The 17,718-nt window shown below is 38.7% G+C and overlaps 2 protein-coding genes across 2 annotated transcripts; one reads left to right on the forward strand and one right to left on the reverse strand.

Annotated features, from left to right (window-relative positions):
• Positions 1-48: 48 nt before the first annotated feature.
• On the forward strand, positions 49-6,456 carry LOC131311764 (11-beta-hydroxysteroid dehydrogenase B). Its single transcript, XM_058339334.1, has 6 exons — positions 49-1,821; positions 2,947-3,139; positions 3,646-3,731; positions 3,861-3,992; positions 5,055-5,219; positions 5,869-6,456. The coding sequence occupies exons 1-6, from the start codon at positions 1,639-1,641 to the stop codon at positions 6,178-6,180; spliced, it is 1,071 nt and encodes a 356-aa protein (XP_058195317.1). The 5' UTR covers positions 49-1,638; the 3' UTR covers positions 6,181-6,456.
• A 521-nt stretch (positions 6,457-6,977) lies between these two features.
• On the reverse strand, positions 6,978-12,086 carry LOC131311799 (putative disease resistance protein RGA1). Its single transcript, XM_058339375.1, has 3 exons — positions 11,692-12,086; positions 8,968-9,102; positions 6,978-8,427 (listed from the first exon to the last, which is right to left on the reverse strand). The coding sequence occupies exons 2-3, from the start codon at positions 9,034-9,036 to the stop codon at positions 7,504-7,506; spliced, it is 993 nt and encodes a 330-aa protein (XP_058195358.1). The 5' UTR covers positions 9,037-9,102; positions 11,692-12,086; the 3' UTR covers positions 6,978-7,503.
• Between the last annotated feature and the right edge of the window lie 5,632 nt (positions 12,087-17,718).

Genomic DNA, 17,718 nt, shown 5'->3' on the forward strand with positions numbered 1-17,718 from the left:
TATAATTTTCCAACAAATTAATATGCTTACGTTTTTCCAACACCCCTCGCTCCACCGCCCTTTGCTTCCCTTCCGTCTCCCTTATCACTCCTATCATCTCGTAAATCTCTCTCAACAGTAACATGCATCTCTGTAGTCTATATCCACACAAGCTACATTATCAAATTCTCCAATTTTCCAAGCTGAAATCGACCGCATAAGCGCAGGCTAGTCGAATCACTGAGCCACTTCATTGACAACAGAGGCACAGAGCAGCCTCTCTCTCTCTAAATCAATTTGAGATGCTGATTCGTAACTTTGAAACTCTACTGCTCGATATCTTCTTTGTCTCGGGTGAAGCTCTAGCTAAGGCTAAGGTTTCGAAAGATTCGTTTTTTGGTTCAAAATCTGGAATCAATTTCAGGGGAACTGGTACAAACGGATCCCAGCCTGGGTAATTTCTGCAAATTTTTACGCTTCCCTGAACTTTACTCTATACTGTTGGGATTAAATTCTTCCACCGGCGTGGCGAAGGTGGGTTTTCCACCACTGCCATTATGGCCCTATCGGGGGTCTATTGTTGTTATAATCTGAACTTTCATTTTGTAAGGCCCACAAAATTTTATATCATACACAAAAAAAATCAGCTTGAATTTTATTTATAAAATGGACGGTACAAATTGTCAATACTTTTAAAGTTAAATAAATCGTCTATAATTATTTTATGAACAAATTCAAATTTTGATATACCCATGGATATCTAATCAAGCTAAGTTTTTGAAATAAATGTACTATTCTGTGAATTCTATAAAATGAACGGTTTAGATGACCAATAAACACATGATGGGGCTCATAACGACGGTGTTGAGAACCATGATTTCCGTGGCGGTGAAAGGAATTTAACCTCCTTGTATGTTGCTCTACTAACAAAACAAAAACCTTTTAAGAACCTCTACTAATGTTGAAGTTGATGGACTGAGAGCAAGACAGCTAGTAAAATGAAGTATATGGTTACTTCGTAGACTCTCATAGCAAAATAATTCCTGAAGCTATTAAAGTTTTGTTCGGTTCTTAATTTGAAGGTTAATGCTAAGGACATGGATATCTGTGCACAAATCCATACAGATGTTTTTGGAATCGTTTAATGTATGTGGGTCCTACATGTTAAATGTAGAGCTTACACATCAAACGATTCCAACCATATTTGTGCTGAATCTGTGTCTGCAGCATTTTTTTAATTATGCAAGTTCATTCGAGAAAAAAAAATGTTATCTTTATATGGTAAGAGAAAAATATTCATCTTGATGAAAAAGTTCAGTTGATAAGTTTGATGGAGAGTTTTGCCAGTACAAATTTTGAGTCAGAGAGAGGCGTAACGTACAAGATGCCAAACTGGGGAGTTGGATTGGCATCAGTTTTCTTTTTCTTTTTCTTTTTTTTGCATGCAGAACCTCCAAACCAGTCCTCCATTCGTCACACCACCAGCCTGCAACCCCCAACACGTGTGTTCACCACTTAATTGCCAACCCATTTCCCCCTTCTCACCACCCTCTTCTTATCTCTTTTTCTTCTTCTTCTTCCTCTTTATTTCTCTCAAAACAACTAAAAACCCAACATTTATCTCTTCATAATATTTGTGGGTTTGATCTTTCTGTTGTAATGGATTTGATAAACTCTGCGCTGAATTGGGTGGTACCGCCGGCAAGCATGGTGATGCTGGCCTTTGCATGGCCGGCCTTGTCTTTCATCAGTGTCTGTGAGTGGGTTTACAGCTCTTTGTTTAGTGAAGACATGGAAGATAAAGTGGTTATTATCACTGGAGCTTCTTCTGCCATTGGGGAGGTAACCCCTTCAACCCCCTTCTTTCTTTTAATGCTGTCAACATACAATTAGCCCTGTTAAGATCAAGATTGGATAGATTGGATTTCAACCTAAGGTTGTGGTTGGTAGGATCGGTTTCAGATTATCAAAATAGAAAAAAAGAAAAGAGAGAAGAAGTAAAAGATAAAATGTTGACACATGGGGACCTTCTTATGTCCTTTCTTGCTCTTCTTTTGGGCATCCAAGTATCTACTATCTTGATCTTTTTTCATTCCACTTTTGTGATGACAACATCTTCTTAACTTGCTGTTTGGTGTCTCTGTTTTCTATTAAGCTATTATTTCTCAATCAATTTGGCTTAAGCAAACACCTCCTGATTATAGGCTTTCTATCATGCAAACTGTCGTTAAATCATCTTAGGCACCTTAATATAGTACACGAGTGGAGGGAGAGAAAGTTAGGGCATTGCAGTATAAAACCTTGAATGGAAGAACCTTGATTGGACTGACTGAAGAAGATATTAGAGCTTCCATAAGCTCTTGGAGAAATGTAAAGAAGACTGATTGAAATAGATTGATAGCTAGATTAGATTGGTGGGCCTCTTGCAGGATTTGATCCTTGAGTTGGCTTTGTCTCTAGCTCAGTTCTGTTTTGGTAGTTTTGGTTTGCTTGGTCTGTTGATGCCGTCCAGGATTGTCTCTGGCTGGCTATGGTTGTCATGGCTTAGGCCGTTTTGGTTTGGGGTTTGTTTTCTTAAATGAAATCAATTTACCAAAAAAATAGTATCAGAACACGAGGCCAAAGATGTTTGGCGTTTAATTTACCAACAGCCAATATAATGATACATTTCAGTTTCTGCTTCAATCAGCTTGCTGCCAATTGACCATCTAGTCTTCTAACACCATCCCCATGTACTAAACCAAACTTTTCGCCGAAAAAATGAACCCCAAAGCCTTCCCTTTTATTACTTTACCCATCGTATTTGGTTTTAGTTTGTGCTGACGGTAGCAGATCAATCAAATTGCTGTGTGTCCTTCCATATAGACACATGCTTCATCACTCATCTAAGTTAGCATCACGTGGACTGTGCAATTTTTATGCCATTTTCCTGATCAAGTCCTAGAATGTCTTCTTTTTTATATGTAGCAAATAGCCTATGAATATGCCAAAAGGAAAGTCAATCTCGTATTGGTTGCTCGGAGAGAGACGAGGCTATGGGGGATTGGTGAGAATGCAAGATGTCTGGGTGCAAAGCATGTCATGATAATGGCTGCAGATGTTGTCAAGGAAGATGATTGTAGGAGATTCGTCAATCAGACCATCAACTTCTACGGGCGGGGTAAGTCTGGATGCTGGCCCCTATCACTTGTTATGGATGGATGTATCTAGACAGTATCATGGATGCATATATATCGTGGTTATTTTAGTAACAGTGCTTATTGTCAACATGAATTGAAGAAAAAAATGGGCGTAAAAGCAAAGCATGCCTGAAATTATGTGTAATCAATCAAAATGCTTACATCGTGGCACTTGCACCAATCCTACTGAATTTGTCCACGGCCATGGATTCTTGCAGAATCCACCAATAGGAAAGAAAATGATGGGGAAACTCGGAGTTCGTGTCGTCCTTACTTCAAGTACATTTTACTGTATACCTTTTTGTTTCTATCTATTGTCTTAATAAATCTGTCCACAAGTCCAAGATCCAATCACAAAGCAATGCAGTCCATCTAAAGGAGCATCTTCTCCAACCAAATGAAGAAAATTAATTCTGTAATTTCTGTTGTGCTTTTTAGTTTCTTTTAGTTAGTGTGGCATATTATTCTTATTTTGAATTTTCTGCAGTGGATCATCTGGTAAACACAGCAAGTTTGGGGCATACGTTCTACTTCGAGGAAGCTCCTGACACATCCGTGTTTCCCGTTTTGATGGTAATGATAGAAAGAAGCAATCTCAATTACAAGAAACCTTAAGCAATTCGCTACAAATTAGATGTACAGATTAAGATGCACCTTTATGTTAGTTGTCACCGAGAGGCTTTGATTTTATTTCACTTCCAGGACATAAACTTTTGGGGAAATGTTTATCCTACCTATGTTACTCTTCCTTACCTACGGCAATACAATGGCCGGATCGTAGTTAACGCATCGGTGGAGAGCTGGTTGCCCTTGCCAAGAATGAGCATATACTCCGTGAGTAATTGTGAATGGTACAGTGCATGATGTTTTAATATCCCTTTAAAAGATGAATCAATCTGTTTGTTCTCTGTAGCTTGTGAAAGGAAATATTCTATCTTGCAGAATGATTTTAGTCATGATAACTATTATAGCCTTGATGGCATAAAAAGAAGAGGAAAATGTGTTTTTAAGCCGGTTAAAGAATCAGGTTGTCAAAAATAAATTCACGGTAGGACTGATGAGGGGACTGTGCGAACATTCCAACATAACTTGAGCACAGTCTAATTACAAGCTAAAGGCAATATGATAATTATCGAACTAACTGGATTGGGCTTGGATTCCTTGGAATGACATTTTTTCTTCAGTCATAAGCAAAATTAGTATCATAAAATTATGAAATCTATCATGGAGGTTCGTAATATACGTTTAGTTTAGTTTTGAAGATTTCAACCCCTTATGGAGATTAAAAGCTACGACTAAAATAGGTTGAATTGGAAAAATGCTAGAATCCCTACTTTGTGGGTTATGTAATGCATGATTCGAATTTCTGAATTACCAAAAAAAGAAGCAGCATGATTCACACAAATATATGGATGAAATCAACCAATCTTCCCAATGGCAAAGGAACTTCATAAGCATAGAAGATAGATTCTGCCAAACTGCGAAGGTCCTGGCTGCCGCCTTAGTCCTCCCAGAAAATTCTCCTTATCCAAAGGCCCCAGTTGTCCAAATGCCTTACAAGATAGGCTATTTGGTTGTTGAGTCTGAGGCTGCCAAAAACCTTAGGCCACCACTCTCTTCTTCTTTTTTGAAGAAGGAGAAGGGACGAGACATGTGGTGCAGACCGTGCGGTGGTGCCAGTGGATAGGTTTTATGCACTGTTCTGTGTGCTCTGTTGATTGTTGTTTTACTTGAGAGGTTAACTGGGATTCAATGGACATTAAGTGATTCTATCTGAGTTTATTTTATATGTTCTTCGTACGGTTGTCAGAAGCTCATTCGAGCATGTTTCCTGGTTTTTTCAACTGCAAAGCAACTACTTAGTGGTGTTGTTCTGTGCTTGATTTGTTCTACTAGGCAGCGAAGGCAGCTCTAATAAACTTTTATGAGACCCTGAGGTTTGAAATTAGAGAGGATGTTGGAATAACACTTGCAACTCATGGTTGGATGGGGACTGAAATGCACAGGGGCAAATTAATGGTAGAAGAAGGTGCAGAGATGCAGTGGAAGGAAGAAAGAGAAGTAAGTTGCTTGTCATATAGTTTGTGCTTCTCCATTGCTACATACAATTTGGGCTGTCTTGGTAAACATTTTCTCGTGAAATAAATGGCTTTTAGTTCCTACTCACATTTGGAAACAAAAGTGATCTGAATGATACCTTTAGCATTTCATTCCACTCTACAACTTGCAGCCGTGTGATTTAAGTCTTCTATATGATCAACCAGTGACATGTTTCGCATTTGGATTATAATGTGGGTAATGATCCTAGTTGAGTTCGCAAGTTGGATCTGTAGAGGGATTTTTGGGTGATAATGATTAGGAATGGAAGAAGATATTCTTTGTTGGTGTTGTATTCCTCTCTCAAAATTGCAGTTACGTGATTAAAGTATCTTATATGATCAGCGAGGGACGTGGAACTTTTTGTATCATCATGTGTTAAGGACCTTAGGTTGTTTTTGGATGTTGGATTTGTAGAGGGTTTTTTGGCAGGAAATGAAAGGGATGGGAAAAGATATTCAAAGGTATCCAAATCTTTTCTTATCTATCCACCTTGCCTTTCTTTTTCCTTCACAAACCATTAATGTGAATACAGCCTTATGGAATTCGGTTGTTCCTAGAATGGAATCTTTGAGTTCGAATTGCCAAATTAACCAATACGCTTTGGGTGAAGGTACATGCTGCCGACAGAAAAGTGGAGGCATTTGCAAGGTTGATTGTTTCCGGTGCTTGTCGAGGAGATGCATATGTGAAGTACCCAAGTTGGTACGATGTGTTCCTCCTTTACAGGGCATTTGCGCCGAATATCCTAAATTGGACATTCCGCCTGCTTTTGTCAAACAATGGGGCAAGAAGAACGTCCCTCGTCGGAACAGGAAGGCCTCTTCCAGAGAGTTCTCCTCCTAGGAAGCTTCTCACCAGTCCTTCTAACTTCTCTCAAGCCCCTCTTCAGCAGCAGCCGCTGCAGATGCAGAGAATGGAATAGAAGTGTTACTGCACGTATCACTTGAGTTTGAGTTTGCTTCGCACACATGTTTCTGTTGTGTTGTGTTTTTAATGCTGTTGTCAGATTTTTGCGGAAAACATTTCAAACGGATTGATTTTATTGTGTGGTGAATAGTGAATAAGCCTTTGGTTGGTCTCTCTGATGTCTGAAGGGAAGAGTTGGGAATTGACATTTTGAATGAGGCAGATGAAAGAAACTCTAAAAGAGGCTTTGGTATTGGTACTGATAGAGAATTAACGTCAGATGATTTCCTGCAAATTCTCTTGCTCTTAACAGTTGAGTGTGTGTTGGGCCACAAAGTTATGGTGTTTTACTGAATTATCCATCTGATATTGGCCCTTCAACTTCCCAATTCCTTTCATAGATTTTCCTGATCTGTTTGTAACTTTAACGCAAGGGCCATAATCTTCTTGCAGGCAGGGTTTCTCCTTGTGCTAGGAATGGTCCTTCTCCAGTTGTGTAGTGTTTCCGTTTGGAGAATTTCCATTAGAATTGCCAACGAACCTCTTCCATTTGGAGAATTTCCATTAGCATTGCCAACGAACCTCTTCAATTGAGTGTTAGGGTTTTGGTCTCAAGTGTTTGGGTTTTGCGAGACCAAAATCAGCTGGGTCCTCCATCGATCAATATGTTCCTATCTCCTGTTTTTCTGTTGGTAAAATCTGTGTTCCTTCTAACCCATTAGAAGGCGTTTGTTAATGTTAGGGCACGCATGACGGTTATATACTACAGATTCAAATTGTTAGGGCACGCGTGACGATTATGTACTACAGATATTACCAACCAATTTCCTTCTTGATTCCTGGACAACCCAAATCACCCTTTCCAGAGACAAAACAGAAGGGACTAAAAAACTATCGAAAACAAAACTACGTCAATGCTAATTCTCAAGACTCGAGAGAGAGAAAAATTACAAACAAATGACAACTGAATCAATAACCCTTTTCTCTAATTTGTTATCTGCTTCAATCATTGGTGTTCCTCAATCGCTCTGAATCACTGGAACTGTTGGTTTTTCAGGTTCGCAATATTGCCCCATCATTTTTGCAGCCAATGGAAGCCCGGCACACTTCTCAACAATCTTCCCTTTCAAATCCTCCAACTGTTTGTGATATTCCCTGGCTGAATCTACGAAAATCTTCCAGCAACTCTCCGGATCAAAAAAAGGCATTCTATGCAAGTTATCCTCACCCACCATTTCAAACGCCAATTTCTCAATCCTAGTATTTACAATAACCGCTCCCCCATACCCTTTCGGCAATCCGTAGGCAAGTTTTTCAGAGCAAATGTATACATCTTTCTCTAAAGAACAGAAAGTACAAAAATCAACGGACTGTACTTTTCTTCTTCGCTCCATACATCATCTAGTACAATTAGGTACCTCTTGCCTGTTAATTGCATGCGGAGTGCCAAGAGAAGCACTTTAAGGCCGTCTTTCTCTTTTGCCGAATCAGTGAGGGTTTCTTCAACTCCAAGAGATATCAACATTCTCCTCACAATCTCCCTTCGAGGATCAGAATCATCATTGGGCTGTTTTGACACGCATACCCAGATTCTTGGAAAAAAGTGGTTCTTCACTTCTGGCTTGTTGAAAACCAATTGGGATAGTGTAGTTTTTCCTATTCCTATCATCCCAACAACTCCAATCACACTAAACCGAAGATCATCGTCATCGTTCCCCGAAATGAATCTTTTCTGAAGATACAAGGCTTCGACATGAATTCCATGAACCTTAGTTTCGTCCACGAATTCATCACTCCATCGATAAACTTGAATTTCTTCACCCAAGATGGGTTCATTGCTAGTTCCACCCACTGAATGAGTAATATGGCTTCCATCAACCACATAGAGTTGCTTACAAATCATATCCAACTTTGCGAATTTGAAAACGAGTGAAAGGGATGTCGGGGAGTATGGGTTTTTGTTCTTCTTTAGCTGCGTTTGCCGTCTTCCCAACAAGTTTTCGAGGGTGTAAAGCTTTTCCCTCAGATTTGTTGTGTGATTTGGAAAGTCAAGTAATTCCTTCACACGCTTGAATTTGGGAGAGAGTTGAGCTGGTTTGGCATGGATACGGTGTTCTGCTCTCTCTGATTCATCAAGTGCTTTCTTTAGTTTGGCTACAAGGTACTTTTCAACATCGCCAGCAATTTCAGGACTCCCCAATAAGATAGCCTTCTTGTTTCTCTTTTCCCTATTAGTGGGATTGATCCTCTGATAACCCCCTCCCTATACAAAAACAATTGAACACTTGGCCCCACTTTGGGGAAAAACTCCACACGCACACAAATATTCAATATATCGACATCAACATTCGTGGCTCCACCACGTGTTGAAAGGGGTCAAGCGATTCAAAAAACTAACTAAAATTTTGTACATTTTACATGTAACTCAATTTTTCTTTAATATTTTTGGCACTGAATAATTCATCCTTAACCAAAGTAAATCAAAAGTCTCTTAAATTTGTGAGTAAGTAGATAATATGCCTCATCAAAACAAAAGAAAACAAAATGGGCCACAATTTTTTTACCAACTCGTCTATTGGAGAAATGAGCAACTGTATTACCAAACTTTCCTCCAACAGAATGCAGGCTAAACATGCCAAGTATTTGTAGGATTTATTTCTTGAACCTTAAGATCTAACAGCGAGTATCTGCATATGTATTCACACACACATATAATATTGTGTGTGTGTGTGAGAGAGAGAGAGAGAGCACATATAATATTGTGTGTGTGTGTGTGCGTGTGAGAGAGAGAGAGAGAGAGGACCTTGTTCGTTGAGGCCTTCCTTAATTCTGCTGTAAAAAAAAGGCGTTGGTGTTGAGGAAAAATCAGCATAAACCTGGTGAAGCCTTGTTCGAAAAAATCACTCTTGGCTTTAATAAGTCACAACAGCGCTTGATTCTTCAATGAAGAATCAAGAAGACACATATAGCAACAAGAAGACACATATTCAATGCAACAAGAAGACACATATAGCAAATACAAACAGTTAGAGACACGTACACACGAGCTTTAGTCACATAATCCTTCAGTAGAACTGTCTGCTCTCGTTCTCAATCCTCGCTCTCGCGAAGTTAAGTAGATTGGGATGCTTTTTAAAAGATGCTTTCACGCACGCGCATTATGTGACTTAGTACATGAGATACAACCAGCTAGTGAATCATGAAACAATTTACAAAGGATTTTTTTTTTGATCAAGGAAATAAATCCATTCACAGAAACAAAGCGGCACTTACAATGGATCCCAACTGAAAAAACAAAGATAAGAACAAACAAGACTTCTAGCAAATAAAAACAGAATAGAGACTAATATCTATGATCTATATATGAGCCTAAAACTCTTAACGCATACTGCAAAACAGACCGAAAACAAGTTCAGCAAGCTATGACCAAAAACCCCCGAGTGTTGCTTAGCTGCAAGCCTGCAACTCAAAGTATTGTAACGGCAATGTGGAATCCAAGCAATACAAGATATAACAAACCAAAAATCCAAACACCATTACCATCACCACCACTACTGTTGAATATTGAAACAACACCGCGGTGATGCAGCAGCAGCTGAGATAAAGGAAAAAGAGCAAAAAACACAGAAACTCTCAAACCTGAGATTGGGAGAGAAGAACCCTCACCAAAAAGGAGAGGTTACTAAATTGAGAAAAGTCATCACTGATGAGGAAGGAAAACACCCATCAAGGGTAAAGCCCTTCCCTCCCGCCCCTGCATATGGGTGGTGAAGACCCTACTGGGAGTGAGGGGAAGGAAGAGAGCAAGGCAGTTAGGTTTTTATTTGCTTAGGGAGAGAGGATTTGGGTTAGAGAATGGGGAGAGTTTCAAATTGAATGGTGCAACAGAAATATATTCAAAAGAATAGCCCAAAAAGAAATCACATACTGTTGTTTATTTTGGCGTACACATTGTTTGTATTGCTCATCTCATTTTTTCTTCATCCAAACTCCACACTCGTTGCATGGGAATGAAGTCAGTCTCAGGCATTCTACCTTCTCCAAGTATCTCAAGTTCGGAAATAAATCCTGCAGTTCCCTCTAATCCAGTCAAGTACTTAAGACTTAATTTCTCCACTTCCCACCTGACCTTTTCTAACCCCACATCTACTACATTCTTGCCATCAAAATCCTGGATTGGACCCAGATCAGAGAATTTACCTCCTCTGATATCAAGCTTCCTTAAGCTCTTCATATTGCTAGCCATCAGCCATTTGGGTAGAATCATCTTAGGGAAACACTGAAGTTCCAGTTTTATCAGTTGCAAGGTAAGCACTTGCTCTACTCCGCTGTCATCTTTCTTGTCAGTCTTACAACCCTTAGCTCGTACAGAGCCCCTTCCCCAAGCGATTGTTAGCTTCTTCAGAGCGTTGTACTGATTCAAAGCATGCAGATCTCTTTTTGATGGAAAATCATTGTCACTGGTGTGAACACCCAATTTTCGGAGGTTTGTTAATTTTCCCAAATCCGTTCGATTGCAGGAGGTTTTTCGATCAGAATCTCCAACCACAAAGCCACTAAGGACTTCGAGTTTGGAGAGCAATGCAAGTCCCTTGGGCATATGATCCAAAAGGTAACACTGCGACATGTCCAAGTGTGTAAAATTCTTGAGCAACCCAATTCCTTCTGGAATCACCTCAAGGTTGTGACAAGCCCTAATGTCAAGGATCGTGTGGTAAGCTCATTGAGCTTCAAAATGGACTCAGGAAGCTGCACAATTCTAGAGATTCCTTGAAGACTCAAAAACCTGAGGTCTTTGACATGTTCCAACCCATCCAAAACAATCACATTTTTCATCTTCAGAGTAATGGTGTCCTCAACTTCAATGTGATGCTTGCCCGAGGCTTGCCACCTTCCCAGGTAAAGAACAATGACGTTGTTCATCTTTGCAAACAATTCTGGCGAGAATTGAAGAGTGTCCTCATCAATATTAAATAATGAATGAAGTTTTTCTAAATGCTCGATCTTTGTTAACCCTTTACCCTTTAAGCATGCCCGAAGAGAACTACAGTCATCCTCTTTAATATTGCCCTCATCATTAAAATCGAAGAAGTTATCTCTCTTGGCAAGCTTAATCACCATAGAGCGAACAAAGGGTGCATCTTGCATATGTCGTCCTCAAGGCTAAGATTTTTGCGCATGTGCGCAACAAATCCCTTTGCAACAAGATTGTTAAAGTACTCATTGGCGAGGGAGACTCAAATTCTTGCTCAAATTTTTAGAAGGCTATTTTGATGCCGCTTAAATTTATTCAAATTTTAGAGTGCTGAAATTTATATGGAACTTTTACTCAAATAGAGGCTGGAGATGCTCTTAGGAAAGAAAATTGAAATACTATCAGAGAACAAATCATTAAAACTATTTCAAAACAAATCAATAATGTCACAAATTCTATGCTAGCAATCCTCAACTATAAAAAAAAAACTCCAACAAAACACTACGTAATAAAACCCAGAAATAAAAACCAAAAGAAGAAAAGAAATCTCACGTCCGCTGCCGTCATTTGGCCTGGTTTCGTTTCTCCCGCCGTTGTTTTCATTTGGCTCTGGCTCCGTCAATCTGGGTTCGCCGTTGTTGTTGTTAACTGATTTGGGTTTTGGATTTTGGTGCTTGAATGTGAGAAGAATGCATATACAAGTAGATTTGGTGGATTCCTTTTTCGGTTTTGGTAGATCTACGACTAGTGGTTTTGAATTTTCTTTGGGATTGGTCGGCGGGATCAGGATTGAGTTGCTGGAAATGGAGTAGGAAGAGAAGTTTGTGTCTTCGATGGGAAAGATCTCGTGAGAAGTGCCCGAGGAGGAGGGGACATCAGATGGCAAGGACATTTTTAGTGGTTTATTTTGAATTTTGACGCAACAGAGAGAATTGAGGAGAGTGATGCGTTTCCGTTAATGATATACGTACCGACAGATTTGTAGGGAAACCGTACTGACCGGCCGCGCCGGGCTGTCTCCGGCTCTCGGACGGCCGATCCGAGCCGTCCAAAAATTTTATAAAAAAAAATCGAGGAGCCTTTGCAGGAATCAACGGCATCCGATGTGTGCATGGTGCTTGATCTAAACACCCTTTTTTCATGTATATGTAGATTGGCCCCGGCGCGGCCGATCGTTACGGTTTCCCTACAAATCTGTCGGTACACATAGCATGACTCGTGGGTTTCAATGGAACTGGGAGTGGGAGTAAGGCTTCGTTCCAGTTTCGGAAAAAAGAAATTTTTAGAAAAGTACGGTAATTTTAAACACAAAAATTATGTAGTTACATAAATAATTTTTTTATTAATATAAATCACGTTTAATATATTTTATTGAAATTTTTTAAACAGTGAAAAAAAATTAAAATTTTATTCTTATTTTTATTATATTTAAACTTAAAATTATCTTTTTTTTAAAAAGAAAGCCCAACCACACCTGATTGATGAGAAGATGTGAAGATGGGGTTTATTTATTTCTTTACCAACCTGTTTACACACACTGATGTTCAATTTTCGGGTCAGAAGAATAAAAAGCCCAGTTGGTTTCTACTTATGTCGGCATGTTTGATTCGGAGGGAAAATTTCAAAAAAACCTCTGAACTTTCTGACAACTTGCAAAAAAACATCTGAACTTTCACTATTTACAAAAAAACACCTAAACTTAGCATTCCGTTAACAATTAGGTCCTTGCCGTCGAATTCCGTCTAGTCCTAATGGATGGAGCTAACGGAAGGCGTTAACTTTTTTATTTTTTTTTTACTTTTTACATTCAAAAATTACTTTTAACTCTTTCTTTTTTTATTGGTAAATAAATATGCAATAAAGTTCTTTTTTTTCCTTACTATTTATCAAAAATTACTTTAACTCTATTTTTTACTATTTACAAAAATAACCTTAACTACCATCTTTTTTGTTACTTTCAAATTTTACGTTTCCCCTTCTTTCTCTCTCTCCTCCTCTTTTTTTTTAGAACTTTAACCCCACTCCACCAATCAATTGCCAAAGCTCTAGTTGTAATTTCAGAAATTCAAAATTGCTTTTAACCTCCTTTTTTTCAGCATTCTTGTTTTTTATATTTTTTACTTTCAAAATTACTTTTAACTCTTTATTTTTAGTAGTAAATAAATATGAAATAAAGTTTTTTTTTCTTACTATTTATCAAGAATTACTTTAACTGTAATCTTTACTATTTATAATAATAACTTCAAGACCCATTTTTACTTTCAAATACTCTCTCTCTCTCTCTCTCTCTCTCTCTCTCTCTCTCTCTCTCTCTCTCTCTCTCTCTCTCTCTCCACTGATGAAAATCCTCCCCCCTCTTCTCTCCACCGATCAGTTTGGAGAAACCCAAAATTCCTCTATCAATTGGTTGTGGGGTTAAATTTGAAAGTAAAAAAAAAAAAAAAAAACGGGGCAGGTTGCGGGGAAGCAGGGGGTGTTAAAATAATTTTCGTAATAGTTAAAAAATGGGGGTGAATAATTTTTGGAAAAGAGAAAGCAAAAAAGAACTTTATTGCATATTTATTTATGACTAAAAAAATGAATGAGTTAAAAGTAATTTTTGGAAGTAAAAGTAGTAAAAAAAAGAAAAGGTTACAAAGAGGAGGTTAAAAGAACTTTTGAATTTCTGAAATTGTGGCTAAGGCTTAGGCGGTTGGTTATGGGGTTAATTGGTGGTGTGGAGTCGATTCTAATAAGAAAAAAAGGGGGAGAGAGAGAGGGGGGAAAGGTAAAATTTGAAAATAAAAAATAGGGTTAAAGTAATTTTTGATAAATAATAAGAAAAAAAGAACTTTATTGCATATTTATTTACCAATAAAAAAATAAAGATTTAAAAGTAATTTTTGAATGTAAAAAGTATAAAAAAAAAAAAAAAATTACCGCATTCCGTTAGCTCCATCCGTTACAAACTAACGGAATTGGACGGCATGGGTCTAATTGTTAACGGAATGCTAAGTTTAGGTATTTTTTTGTTAATAGTGAAAGTTCAGGTATTTTTTTGCGAGTTGTCAAAAAGTTCAGGGGTTTTTTTGAAATTTTTCCCAAATTGGATGGGCTAAGATGCCAGCAATGAAAAGCCCAACCAATTTGGAGCATCTTGGTGTAAACACCCTATTTTGGATTATCTGGATTAGTTTACTTACGTTTTTTGATTCTGCGATGATGATCAAGGTCAAGAACATCTCGAGATTGTTGGAATGTTTGAGCTTTGAGTATCCCGAACCCCATTCAAACCTTTGTCGAACCTCTTTCAAACCAGAACCAAATGGTTTCAGCAAAACCTGACTGGCTTATGCCAGTGCTATGCTGGCGTGCACTAGTAAACTGCCACGTGTCAGTCATCGACTGTTGACTCAGTTACCACCGGCGCACGCTGGTACAAAGATGGTGTATGCCAGTCAAAGCTAGTCAAATCGTGTCACGCCCTCGATTTTCAACATAAATAAATATAGCTTGTCATAAATAAAACTCCTCACATTTTTATTTTTTTTTACATATTACTCCAAAAGAGTCTACCATATCCTAGTCATTAAATTACATATCCAACTCTAAGATTTTGAACAGATTACATCATTAAAAGAAATAGAATTAAGGTTCTATTACAGTCCAAAAATATGTTTTGCCAAAATGTCCATGAGTCTCATTTACCACTTCTTTCGAAAATATGCACTAGAATGCATACACTTCACTCCATGCTACTGCTCCGGGATCACACCTGAAAAATAATAGGTTGAGCTACACTAGCCTAGTAGAGAAATCTATACAACCATTATATGCAAATAGGAGGACAGGCAGAATGAACAAAATAGGTATGCTATGTCTCAATTTTAAAACGGAATGGAAGATTATAGATATCTCACCGTCGTTCATGATAATATAACACCAAGGTTCTAGGCTAACCACAATGTCCTATTCCGAATACTCCATCTGCTCCCCGACTTCACCTTAGTCATAACAACACACGTTTAAAGAAAACAACCTATCGATATATGTCTCTATGGTAGTGTTCGACGATCAATCACTTCTATTGTATATTCATCAAACAAACCCTTACATTTACTTATATCAATCACCATTACAAAATTCACGTCACACGTCATAAACGAGTACTCTTCCCGGGCCGTTTGTGGAGTCCCGCTACTCCCTACAAGTACTTCCCTCACAATAGGAACTGAATCACATCACATTATATAGGTCACCGTACCACAATTCCTCTAATACATTTCACAACTCAACCATTGATCTCAATCACATATAATGAATTCACAACGAATAGTTATTCACATAGAAATAGTACGGATAATCTCATCTCAATCAACTCGCCATCATTACGTTATTAGTTTCTTATCACCATACAAGCACTCACATTTCAAGGGATATTCTCTTACAACAAATCATAGACTTCTACCTTACAACTCATGCAACCATACAAGTTACGCAAGAGATGTAGCACATATCAAACATAAGAAAAATGTATCATGTACCCGCGCCTAGCATTGTTTAACCTAAAGGAGTGTTCTACATGTTTGTTCCTCATATCGCATGTTAACACATACAACCTTAGCCCACCTGTATTCCTTTTGTTCTGTAAACCCTCGTTTCGGTGTCAAATGACTCATACGGAACCCAACGACCACTACAAAGCCTAGTATACCACTAGTCTCGTCGAATCACTCAATTAAGTACTTAGATGAACCTAAAAACATCCGTGTTTCACTCCACGATTCTAAGGAAGAATGACTACCCAACGTATATGAACATATCTATCTTATTTTGGCTACCAAACCTTATCGGTTAAGAATTAGGAGATGAGACCGCCACCATTGGAAAGTAGATTTCCAGTACATGAATTTCGATATAAAATTTGCCCAAAACGGTGTTCGGATGAAAAAAGTTATGCCCTTTCGAAGTTTTCCAAAAATGCTGATTTTTTATTTCCTACCGGTAGGAGAATGAATTTCACGAAAATAACATTTCTGGACAGCTTTCCTACCGGTATGGCCAAAACTCCTACCGGTAGGACTTGGGTTTTCAGCGCACGATTTCAGATTTCGCGAGAACAAGTCTAGCAACAAAACCAACGATTTAAGGCATGATTCAAACACCAAATCATCACATTAACACATAATAGAAGTGAGAAATCCATACCTCAAAGATCAAAGCCGAACTCACGAACTCCGAGCAAGCCCTGGCTATCCTAGACCCGAAATCCACCGAGAACACCTCCTCTGAATTTCAGTCCACCGATACAAACTCAAGATCGTGGTTATTAGGTGAAGGAGGAATAGATCCCTACGGATTTGAGGAGTATTGAGCTTGAGAGAATGAAAGAGCAAGAGAGAGAGAGAGAGAGTCGGATGGGAGAGAGAGAGAGAGAGGCGTGAGTTGTGTGGGTGTGTTTTGGGGAAAATTTTACCCTCCACACTCACACACTCCTTTATATATATGTACACATATGCATAATACATTAACACCTCCAAACTCCCAAATTCGAGCACATTGAACCCAATTCACATATTCACATCATATTTCTTTTTACGTAAGCAATTATACAACATCAAATTTATTGAAATAAAAATACGGGTCTCTACAAATCGTCACTATTCAACCACATGCTCAAGACTTTTGCAGCCACCCAGTACATTGCACAGTATCCTGATGATTGCAAAAAGGCCGGGCTGTCCCCTTCTCTCCTACATCTCCTTTCAACCTAAGTCCCATGCATTTAATGCATAGGAGGCTCCTTTCTTAACCTAACCAGCCTAAAACCAAGCTGGTTACCAGCTTCTTCAGTCCTCCCTTGAGCTATAAATACCTCCCTTGCATTTATATGCAAGGGGTTCACAAGGTTACACTCATTTAAGACTCTAAGTCTCTTTTTCTCTTCATTTTCCTAGCTTTCTTGCTCTTTCTTCCTCTTTTACTTGTAAGAGTAAGCAAGAAGTCTTTCCATATTCCCTTCACACCCTTTCACTCATCATTCATCCCTCAAACCTCAAGTTCAAAGCTCAAACACATCCATCAAACTCAAAACCAAAGGTATATCACATTTCGTAACTTCCTGTTCTGATCCCTGAGGGGGGCTAGCAGTGTCAAGGAAGGTAATTTATACCAGTCCTGGTCCTAAAGCTGGTAAGATTTCAAATATCGTGCTGGGTTATTAGTGGCGCACGCCAGGATCATTAAGCCGTACGCCAGTCATGGCAGTATGTGCAGTACTGGCGTGGGGATCATTGATCATCCATCTTATGTTTTTCTTCATTTTACCACCTTATAGCATGCTAACAACCAGTTTACTGTTTTCTGTATCTTAGCGCTGTGTAGCTGTTTATTTGTTATTTCTGTGTTAGAAGGCCTCTGGGATCCTTCTGGTCATGTTCCAGAACCCAGACGATGTAAAGCTAAGCACTAGGCAAATGAGAAACTGGCGTACGACCATTATATCATGGTCCAGTGACTGGCCCTTGCATGGCTGTTAAGCTTTGGCCTCTGTTTTTCTTCCCCACACTGTTTATGGGATGCTCTGTTTATTCTTATTGC

The sequence above is a fragment of the Rhododendron vialii genome, chromosome 12a (assembly GCF_030253575.1).
Source record: "Rhododendron vialii isolate Sample 1 chromosome 12a, ASM3025357v1".
Classification (NCBI taxonomy): Eukaryota; Viridiplantae; Streptophyta; class Magnoliopsida; order Ericales; family Ericaceae; genus Rhododendron; species Rhododendron vialii.